Source organism: Cataglyphis hispanica, chromosome 12, assembly GCF_021464435.1.
Source record: "Cataglyphis hispanica isolate Lineage 1 chromosome 12, ULB_Chis1_1.0, whole genome shotgun sequence".
In the NCBI taxonomy this organism is placed as follows: Eukaryota; Metazoa; Arthropoda; class Insecta; order Hymenoptera; family Formicidae; genus Cataglyphis; species Cataglyphis hispanica.
In genome coordinates this window covers 484517-496628 of record NC_065965.1, presented here as the reverse complement: position 1 = coordinate 496628, position 12112 = coordinate 484517, and the positions used below count along the sequence as shown (strand labels likewise).

Below are 12112 nucleotides of genomic sequence, written 5' to 3'. Positions count from 1 at the left end.
TCTTTACGCTTCTTCCGAACATTTATACAGCAAGATTAAAACGAATTATTAGCCTAATATCTTTAAAAAGAGTTAATTAACGATGCTCGATATTGATACGCTCGTATATCGTCAGGTGGCCTTGATTTAATGTTACGTCAGCGAGCACTGGAATTGGAGAACGGCCTGGAACGAAAACGAGGAGGCCTTCGTCATCCAAACCACAGCCGCCAGCTGGTCTCTCACCAGGTGTTAGAGAGTATCTACGATGTACGCTGTCCGGTCGGAGGACAGAGGGGTCTCACAATGAGATTCGCAGGTGCGAGGTGAGGATGTAGCAGGAGGACTCTCGCTTATCTTACCGAGAAATCGTCCACGCTCTCGCCGCGGCATCTTAACGAACGGAAAACGAGCGATGGCGAGCCAGCATCGGAAAGAAAAAGAAAAAGACAGCGAAAGGAACACAGAAGAGCCGCTTCGAAGAGTTACTTCGAGGTGTGACTGGCTGCTTTATCCCGCGAGTTGCCTCAAGCCAACATTTTTTTTGGCTTCATTTTTCAAAAATATTTCCACATAATTTTATTTTATAATATTTCTACTTAATGTAAAGTAATATCTTATTGGATATAAGAGTCTCAATTAAACTCTGATTAATTTAATCAGCCAAATGCGCTTTGTTGACATTTTGTTAATATAAATATAAAATTATTAATTATTTGTTGTTCAATGCGTAAAAATACAGATTAGATTATTAACGAATTATATAATTAAAATTTCTATTAAGCGTTACAATTAATCGCTAATTAAAGTTTATAATTAAGAGGTCTGACCAAAATGCCTTCAAATCGCTCAAAAAATAATCAGATCTGTAGAACTATTCAATTTTAAAACTCTTCGAAATTTATATTCATAGAACCTGCGAAAATACCATCATTGACGTCAAGGAAACTTGAACAAATTCGTCATAGAAAGGCAAGCAAGAAAACTTTTAAGAGGAAAGATATTGAGAAAAGAAAAAATAGGATTGAGGGGAAAAAAGAAGAACCTGGCACAAGGGGCATATAAGAAAAAGAAGAGAAAGAAAAGAGACAGAAACATAAGAAAACAAGAAGAAGTAGAGAGAGAGAGAGAGAGAGAGAGAGAGAGAGTGCAGGCCTGGAAGATGCAGAGAAGAGAACACATCGAGAAGAGAAGCAGAGTAAATCAGTCGAAGTGATGGGGACGAAATGAAGGAAACGAGGCGAAGGGGAAGAAACGCTGCGTGACTGGAAGAAGAGAGAAAGAGAGAGCAGAAACGTAGCCCGAGCTAGTCGCCTAGACAGCGTGGCAGCGGCGGCAGAAATCAAATAAAACCAGAACCCGTTGTACACGCACGTACATACGTAACCACACGGTGCCTAGCTGGCAGCAATGATCTCTTGGTGCCTGGTGCATGTTGACGATTCGATGGCGAACACGTAGGTAGCAATATAAGAGCAATATGAATTTCTCGTTTTGTTTTACAATTGATAATGTTAACGCGATTAAATAATAAGGAATATATAAGGTGCATGCATGGTCCTTCGAGGACCGAAAGTATCTAAGTCAAGAAATTTAAGACTGTAAGACTGTTAAAGACTAATCAGTCCATCCATCCTTTCGTGGGTGTGATGCGATGTGGATAACTCGGCTTATTGTTAGGATTAATGAAGATCGGCTACGATGACACTTGGTCGCGGGACTTATTGTTAGTCCACTGGAGTTGACTAATTTATAAAGTTAGAGGTATCCCGATCCATGATCTATTAATACTTACACATGTCGTTTGCACCTGATACTCGAGTCATCGCGTGTACAAGTACAACACCGATGGCACCGCAATGCTACTTATTAGCAATCGGTTTACTTCGTTTGAGGTAGGATTAGCGTAGGATTAGCATAACTCCTCAGTACAACCTGGCTTTCTACGCGTGTGATAAAGAAAATATATGCATTCCTGTCCAACATCAGATACACTGAGTAAGCGGGAGTAAGCTCGTTCGCCGTGTAAGAAGGTGCCGGTTACACAGACGACTTAGACTCAAGATGATAATCTTTCTTTTTCTCTCGCGTGAATAACCGGTCACCTAACATTTTCTCGATATTTCACTGATTTCCGGCTGGCAGCAATTCCGGCGACTTTTACACCGTCGTCGATGGATGCGCGCCATTTGTCATGTCCTTAGCGCACATCGCGCAAGAGCAACGCGAGTGGAATTTTTAATCCGCGCGTTCATCGAATTTATCGCACGCTGTATCGTGCCTCTGCGTGTGTGTGTGTGTGTGTGTGCTTCTTAACGAGTGAATGGGAATTAAACTGGACTCGCGACGGATCCGCATCAACTTGCCTGCGTTTCTAAAAGCTTCCCATATGGCAGCTATCGCTCCGCGCGGCATAATCATTCGACCCCACCGGGGAGACTTTCATTTACCATAATGAGGTATATAGAGGAACGCACTAACGGTTAATTTATATATACTCGCCAAATGATTTCATCGCGAGGAATGCGCATTTCTTTTACTCGGATAAAATTAATGCGCACGTGATTTCAATCCGAATGTCCGTATCCTTCTTCTTGAAGAAAGAGATTTCCTGAAGGAACAGACACGAATGATCTAAGCACTCCTAGGAAGTATCATGAAAAAATGATGATTGTTATCTTTGGGGAATATTAAAAAAGTGTATTGTAAAATTTCCATACCTAATTATAAAAGTAATATTTCGTTGAAACGACGACTAGCACATATACAGAGTGTTAAAAAGATTTAGGACTTTAAGGTCAGATAGTACTCACGAAATGAAGAAAGAAATCCTAATAAACCTGGATCGAAAAATTAATATTGTCAGAGTTATAAATATTTATCCATTTTGGTTCAAGTAAGTTGACTTACTCGCTTCTGGTCCTCTCACGCGGCATGAAAACATTATGACGAATTACATCAGAAAATACAAAATGCCTGTCAAATAGTTAAAACAATGTCGGGAATTTTTTTATAGAATTCGCAATTTTGTAGTACGAAGATGTAAAGCGTGTATGGAACTAGTAGGGGGACATGTAAAAAACTTTTTGTAAACTTTGGAGTTTAAAGAATTTTTCTTTTTTCTTCTTTTGAAAGAACAAATCCTTTTTTTGGATGAAGAAATGATAAGATAATCCGTTATTGACGAATTGTTCATAACTCCGACAATATTAATTTTTCGACTCATGTTTATAGGACTTTTTTCCTCTATTTCGTGAGTACTATCTGCCCTTAAAGTCCTGAATTCTTTTTTTCAAACACTCTGTACATTTATATCCTTGGAAAAAATCTTTTCCAATTGCAAGGGCGGCGAACAACGCGCACAACGACGCAGCAAATCTCGACACCTCGAGTGCTAGTTAGCAGCTGCTTGAAGCGTATATACTCGTGATCGCGTACGCCGCTGGTATAGAAACACGCCAAGAATTGGAAAGGCTTTCCGTGCGATGAATTCATGCAATTCACGCGACGCTGAGGAGTCTCGGCCTCGCGCGCAAAGACTCACCGCGCGATTTCACCGCGGGGCTACAAATCTTCTCCGCGATATATCACAAAAGCGGCGAGGACGCGCGAAAGAGAATGATTCGATTCACGCTTGGACGTCGCGTTCATAATACAGGGTGTCCCAGACCACCCGTACATCCCTTTTTTTTCAAAAACTAAGCATTTTAGAGAAAAACGTTTTGAAAATTGTATGGTTTTGAGGGGAACATAAGATGGTGTCATTGGTTTGACCTTGGATGGCATCGTTAAGGTCAAGTCAAGGACATCTTTAATTTCTTAAATGGAATCTCCTGTTTTTTATTGCATATTCTTATAGCTTATGTGAAGAGCTTTCCAAAACACTATAATAAAGTATTTTTTCATTAAGAATTTTTTTAGTTATTTTGTATCTTAATCTGACATATTTTAGTATAAAATATAAAATATCTCGAAAATTATTTAGTGTTCGATAATTCGTATCGTAATACTTTTATGTACGGAATAATAAGATGAATCAAATGGTGTACAGAAAATAATTGTTTTTAAAAAAAAGTATGCAATTATTTGCAATATATCAGGAGTTACAACTCCTGAGAGAAAGAGAGAGATATATATTACTTTCTTTTTAGGTTAATTTTATTTTAATCTTGACATTCTGTAGATGTCTCGAGACATTCTAGACTTCAATCCCCGAGAAAAATAGAATCTCCGCCGCGCTCTCTCTAAAAAAAATGGCTAGACAGTATTATATATACAGTTTTCAGTTTCTTCTGCACTTATCGAACAAGTGCTAATTCGAGGAACTTTCATTTTCTGGTTACAATCGAACCGAATTATCACGTTCGGCCTCATGTGCCATTCATACTAAACATAATAAACGCGCACAGACAAGAAAGTATATTTCTTCAAAAGAAATATGCAGAATCCATCGTCTCACACTTATGAATCTTTAACAATTCTAACTTACTGTTAGAGAGACATTTTTATATAAAAGTCAAAGTAAATTGCGCATAAATATAGTTCATGTCATTATCAATTAATTAAACAAATTGGAACATCTTTCATTCTGTCATCTCTTGATCGCTTCTGCCAATCGCATGATGGCAACATTAGTTTATAAATTTCTTAAGAATCCACTATCGATGCTCATGTCAGTCGTTTTATTATGTCAGAAATCGCAAACATTTATAAACGATTCTCGCAACTTATTTCGCACAAGTTTTTTGGCGAAAACAAACTCGTAAAATGTTTCTGTCCCTCTCTCCATCTTTCTCTCTCTCTCTCTTTCCCTCTTTATCAGACTTTTAAATAAATTCAATAGAGCATGCATATATGAATATAGTATATATTCTCGTATAATTTTTTAGTATAATGTATATTATTAAAGTAAAATATATAATTTTTTTAGAATTTGGATTCTTTCGAAAGTTATCGCTAAATAATTATTCAATGTTTGTACGCGATTTGCTAAATAACTTTAAAGATAAATTGCAGATTGATAGCTCATACATTTAAAATTAAAGTTGATAAAACTGTATAAAAGATTATTCCTCATCGATTTAGATTACTTCTTCAAAGATTACTCTTTATCGCCTCTTAAATATAGTGTAGAAGAGATTTTTCTGAATAATTCTCCGCAAGAAAGAAGTGGGGGACGGCATTGGTGTTTAGAAAATAAAATAAATTGAAGTTTGATATTAAAGTTTGTGTATAATCTTTTATTTTTTGATTGAAAAAGATTGTTTACGACATTTATGTATGGCGACATGGGTGATAAAGCCCCTCCCTCGCTTCCTCCACCCTCCTCCCTGCATCCTCATCTCAAAAAAATTTCTAATAAATATCCTAACCAACCCTAACCTAACTTTATTTTTAAAACTAAAAATAGACTTTAGTTAGGTTAGAATTTTTTCAGAGTGGAGGTGCAGGAGAAGGGACAGAGCTCCTCATCGCCTACGCATTCAATAAATAATATTTTTCACTTTTAGATATATTTATTCACCAGAATCTGAAGAAATGAGAAAAAATAATAAGCTGCGAAAAATAGGTGAAACCGATTAATAATAAAATATCTAAGATCATATACCTAGCCCGTAAACATAAATAAAAACTTTTATTACTTCTTTAATACAGAAAATACAATGTATACAAACTTCACTGTGCCTAATATTATTTTATAATATATAAAAAAAGCATTAACATTGCGAAACTTTCATTTGTTATAGCTTCAACCAATGCCCCGTTCCCGACTTTTTTTTGCAAAAAATTACTCAGAAGAACCTCGCCTACTACATATTTAAGTGGCGGTAAAATCGATGAGACATAATCTTTTATGCAATTTTACCTTAAATTTTACTCCAAAAAATTATTTCAGACATTCATATTCGATTTCTGATATTCATTACGAATATATATTATTGCAAAAATAATAATAATAACAGCGCTACAAGCGTCAAAGATTGAATAAAAAACTCGATTCGCCAGATTTGAAGGGGACACGTGGCATTCAATCAACGTTGAATATACGGATTTAGTGTTCATATTACAACTAATGAAGGTGAATCTCGATTACAGAGCAGACATCATCAGATGTTAAAAAAAAACATGCAGGATCATAATAAACACACGATTGACCAAAGTATATAGGTTTCTATCTCTTTCTCTCTCTCTCTCTCTCTCTCTCTATATATATATATATATATATATATATATATATATATATATATTGCGTCTATATATATACATTCTCTCTCTCTCTCTCTCTCTCTCTCTCTCTCTCTCTTTCTCTCTCTCTCTCCCTTTCTCTCCTATAGCCTCTGCATATTGCAAATAATATCATCATGTTTACATTGCTCACGTATGAGCATGGCTCCGTTAATGTCGCAAAAAACCTTTGTTAATACCTGTCATTCGTAAGCTCCATTCATGAAAATTGTCGACGCGGACACGCGTCATCGCTAGGATGCGCTGGCACGTGGAGTACAATTTTGCCATGTGGCATCAGTTGGTCTCCACGTGTGCCCTAAAATTGCCCTGATCATCCGCTTATAACCGCGTAATTGCCTCTATGCACATAAGAAGCTTACACCCACTACATCACAGACGTCGTGGCATTAAGGGATCATTGCGCGAGTGAATTAAGTAAACAAGACGGGAAAAGAATGCGAGAAACACGAGTCTTCCAAAGATGGGAAAAAAACGGATGCTGCGGGGGATGAAAGAGGAGAGATCAAGAAAGGCTTGCTCTTAACGACGACGTAAGAAAGAGTGTGTAGACTGGTGGCTACTCATTACTCGGAAGATTGCAGACTCTATTTCTGTTCGGAACGCACAATTGGGGCATCCTCGCGGCGCGATAGTAGCAATAGTGGTAGTGACGGCGGCGCGGGGGTTGGATGGACACATGTGTTGTAAGAGGGCGACGATAACGCGATCGTTGACGAGATACACGCGGGGGCGAAGGAGGCACAAACGCCGCGGACACCCCGTAGAGAGGTGTATATTAGACGCGATGCGCCGCGACGCATGGATCAGAAGGACGCTGGACACGGATCGAGAGACGTGATCAGGGAATAATTCTTGCGTGAGATCATCGAGATACCAAGCATTCGCCGGAAGAATCTAACATGGTAAGTCCCGTGACTTCTACATTTTACAATAAACGCAAACAGTGAATAGTCGATCAGAAAATGTCTGAATTCAATTCATTGAATCTTTTTAATAAATTTAATAAATTTTATGGAATATAAAAAATACTTAAAACATATTTTTAATATATTTAATCAAATTAAATTTTTCGAAATTATTTAATTGAAATTGTATTATTTTAGAATATAAAATTTTTATTAGGCATACATATAAACTTGTCAATTCTCAATGAGAAAAATTTTTGAAAAATAGGATTACATTTATTTTAGTAGAAACAAAAAATCATTTTAGTGACTAAATATTTTACTGATGCATTTCAAGATGACATAAGCAAAAATCATTTTATGATAACAGCAATAAATTTTCGAGTAATTTAAAATTGGTTTACTTTTAACTTAACAAGCTCATGTGATATTACTGGCACTCATCACCATTTATTAAATATTATGAATCCGGAACACTTTTATGTGCCTGCACAATCAAAGCAATTTCTCTACCACTCATAAAAGATAATAAGCAGACAAAAAGCAAAGTTTTTTCTTCATCTATAAATTATTCTCACAGAGAGTAATATATGACAGTCGTGTCTATGTAAACAATTCAGGTCACACTATGCGGTACATTACGCGCGAAACGCTACGTGAGCTACTTGTCATATTCGTTATAAAAAGGCTTATAAATATTACGTTCGTATTCGCTCGTATGTTAATGCTTTATTAATGGATTGTGTATTTATCGAGGCGCACTTTCCTACAATCGCGGCATATCTTACGAAACCGGTCGCGCGTATGTCAATGGAAACTGAATCACGAGATACCGACAATAATCCGAAGTGCAATCGTTGACTCGCGTGACTCTTATGCTTCGACGCATTTTATTGCGTCATTACATTACGTCGTATTTGTATTGGTGTATTTTCTGATTGAAAAAAATTATGCAAGTTGTGCAGTTATTCGAAGAATACTTCCATAGAGTCTCAGTCAGAAGGTGCAAAGTGAAAAAAAAATTGGAATATACATATTTCTAAAAATTTTGAGTACCTCGAACGATTAAATTGTACTTCGCGTCGCATGTATTGCCACATGTCTTCTTTTCTTCCGTCCTCTTGTTTAGAGGGTTTAGGGGGATTTTTCGAATGTATCCGAGGTAATTATGAATGTCCAGGCTTTAAGGATGTATGTGACATATATCGAAATATTAACAAAAGCATTAAATTTTCATAGATTGTTTTACTATTTCTTCTGAATATTTGTGCAAAAATTAAGCACAATTCTCTTAACGGTTTGGAAGTTATTTAAAGTTAAAGTACTATTGATTCTTATGGAAAATCGCCTATTGTAGCACTTATTGACAAATTTGACAAAGAAAAAATATTACCAATGAAATAAAAATTTTCTCATATATTAAGGAAATTCTAATAAATATTTGTGCAAAACTTGATTTAGATCCACTAATTCGTTTAAAAGTTATTTACTAAAAATTGTAGAAAAATATTATCTGTCTCTTTTTCTCTTTCTGCAAATTACTCGTTTTTCATTACTTTTTGCAGTTGATTTCAGAGGATATTCACGATCAAAAGTTTTTACCATAAATTAGAAAAAATATTAATTTCAACTATTTTCTTTTACGAATACATCAAAATCCATATTATTTTGTGATACTTTAATTTTTTTCATAACCCGAATTTATTTTTTTAATTTTTCAAACAGTATAAACGTAAGAAATATGTTTTCTTTTTAATTTTGATAATTTTTTGCTGCTATTGTACATCCAGAACATCCTTAAGAAAATTCATAAATATTTTATTTTTTAGATTTAATTAACTACCTCATATTTAATCATTTTAATAAAATTGAAGTATTTAACCATCCCATAAGACTTCTTTTAAATTAAAAACGAGTTTAATTTATTCAATTTACTCTAACTACCAATGAGATCTAAAATAATTATTAATTTATTGTTATAACCAACTTGCTAATCTATTCGCATTTTTATATACGTTCAGAATTGCAAGCAAAATGTCCGGGTGTTTTGGAACTATAAGTTATAATTTTCAAAATTTTATTATGCCAACCGTAATCGCATGTAACATCTTTTTTAATAATGTCTCTTTTAATAAGAACGATATGTAATGAATATGGAAATTGGGACATATTCATAATGTAGAAATATTTTCATTCATTTGCATTGCAATTTGCATGTAGTGTCTGATAAGACATTCGCTTTTCAGAACTTTCGACTTCTTGTCAGAGATACAAAATCTCTTGAATAAATGTTATCGTGTTGAATATCGCGAGAAATATCGATCTTATTATGATTGTCAAATATAATGTATATCATATTAAAATCTAAAAGGTAATATATAAAGAAGACAGTAAAAGAAATAAAAATGGAACGTATAACACAGACTTAAAACAAAATATAATCAAACAAGGTAATATTATTGAAAGGTAAAAAATATGTGTCTTTGAGAAAGAAACTTAATCAAAATTATTGAGATGTGTATATATACATTTATGATTATATGATTTATATCATATATGATTTATACAGATTAGCCTTTTATATGTTTCCTCATATCTTATTCTTGCGTTTCATGCGTGTCTCGACCCTAAAGAAAAGTGCGTATATTTACGGCAGCTTTCGGGGAATCGCTTAAACGCAAGCGCGCGGCGCAATTGCTCGGCCGCGATTTAAGCGAACCGCAAAGTAACAATCGTCGCAAACTAGCAGTGAGGAGAAAATGAAATTGCGCGATTCCATTGTCGCTCGGATGACGTAGCCAACGAAAAGAGATCGCGTCGACGGACGAGAGGATCTCGTCTTTAGACTCGGCGTGAGCATGTCGCGCGACATGGGCGTACGTAGCGAGGGTAAATCCCTCTTTCTCTTCTCGTTTAATCATTTTCAAACTCACAATGATCGAAACCGAGCGCATCAATATCTTAATCAAATCTTCGAGCGAAGCTAAAGGAAAAAAAACCAGTAAAATAGAGAAAACATACATTCACCCATCTTCGCGTTTGTCGCATAAAAATCGTATTTTATTATCGATTATTTCGTTTCGATATCTTTGATCAAGAACATTCTTCGTTTCTATTGCATGGAAATTAGATATGATCGTGGAAGCGTGAAATTTATTTCGCGCGTAAAAATTTATGCGAGCGCCGATGCGTCGGTTGACAAGTCTCTCTCGGTGCGTCCAGCTGTCTGCCCGAGGCCTCGGGCTCGCCTAATTGTTCGTTTAATTCGCCTCAATTGCTTCTTGGCACGGTCGCGCGAGAATATCACGAGGAATCCGACGAAAGACTATAGGCACGTCGCCTGCTTGAATCGCGTCCGCGCGCGAGACTCTCTCTCTCTCTCTCTCTCTCTCTCTCTCTCTTGATTTCCTTGTATTATTTTAATGCTAAAGAAAAACCATTGTTAATTCGATGCAATTTCTTTTTTGAATGTCATCAGAATAATGTTACTCACATAATCAGCAATTAGAAAAGATACATCATTTATAAAAGAAAACGATTTTATATTTCATATCAAGAATTATTTAAAAAAATGAGTCATTAAAAAAAATTAATGTAAAAGTAATATCTGATTTTTTGCGATATGCAGAATATTTATAAAATAATATTTCTTTGATCAAAGTTGAGAAAAACGAGACGTACAATCAAATTGCTACCCGATACAAAATTTGGATGCCCATCTAAGATAATAGTCGATGTAATAAATTAAAAAATGGCTTTGTTCAAAGATATCTGATAAAAAAATTTGTAGGTAAAATAAAAAAATGAAGTGCTCTGGCTTCTCGCGCTAAAATTCATTTCATCTTCATATTCCTTGCTTCTCGAATGATCTTTTATTACATAAGATGCAAGTGCAGGACTGTATGTGCGACGGATATAAGAATGCAATTTATATGCGTATTGATTACAAAACATCACAATCTTTCAGCGAAACCTGAAATGTCAACAATTGAATATATTGATATATTTACGATTAGAATTTAAAAAAAAAACTGAGTTTTTTAAAAATGAGATAAGAAACTAAATAAAAATTCGTATTTTTTTGGTGCAAAACTGTTTTTTGGTAATTTTGTGATAGTGCCAAGTTTTCTTCGAATAAAAGATGGTATGAGAATTAATTTTATTTATTGGGTCGGTGATCAATTTCAGTGAATGTGGCTGACAAGTAAGCTTACCTTTGTGTGACTCGTCGATTTTGAAACTTGGTACACTTGTAAAGCTATCAAAAATAATAGACACGTATTTTTTTATATCGGCAATGGTGCAAGTTTAAGGGTGGAAGCTCTTGTATTTATAAGCGTGAGTATATAGTGAGTTTATCTCTAAACTCACGGTATTAGAGCTTTTTTTTTTAAGTTTTAGACATGAATAAAAGATTTCACATATCGCTGAAAGCAAATCCGATGTTGGAATGTGAAATACAAAATGGCGGAACCAATATGATGACCTGATAAATCAAAATAATCTTATCTCGTTCCTTGCCGAATCCAGGAATAACTAAGGATAAGATGACAAGAATTTATTCCTATTTCGGTTTTTGTTTATTTATAATTATATTTATTATTTATTTATTATTTTTATTATTTTTTTACTTTTTTTTTTTTATTATTTTAATTTTTTTATAATTATCTCTTCTTGCGCCTCGCTTATGTCTTTTTTTATTTCTTATATTCTTTGCAAAAATGATATGTAAAAAAAATTCTTTTATACATAAAGAGTTTGTACACTTTGACGGCTACATTATTACATAATGCACAAGTAGCGTCAGAATTTTTAAAACAATATTCTACGGGATTATCAAATTTATAAAAAAATAATAAAAATAATAAATAAATAATAAATATAATTATCAATAAACTGAAATAGGAATTGATTCTCGTCCTCTTCTCGTTGATTATTCCTGGGTTCGGCAAGGAACGAGATAAGATTATTTTGATTTA

At 34.7% G+C, this 12112-nt stretch overlaps 2 protein-coding genes across 3 annotated transcripts in view; one reads left to right on the top strand and one right to left on the bottom strand.

Annotated features, from left to right (window-relative positions):
* Window positions 1-12112, bottom strand: part of LOC126853332 (peroxisomal leader peptide-processing protease) — a 78483-nt gene that overhangs the window by 12676 nt on the left and 53695 nt on the right. The gene's annotated exons all lie outside the window — the stretch shown is intronic.
* LOC126853347 (ion transport peptide-like) overlaps window positions 7009-12112 on the top strand; it is a 53183-nt gene continuing 48079 nt past the window's right edge. For both annotated transcript variants that reach the window (XM_050598998.1, XM_050598995.1), the window contains exon 1: window positions 7009-7130. In XM_050598998.1, the coding sequence (XP_050454955.1) occupies window positions 7128-7130 (3 nt within the window). In that variant the 5' untranslated portion in view covers window positions 7009-7127. The remainder of the gene's footprint in view (window positions 7131-12112) is intronic.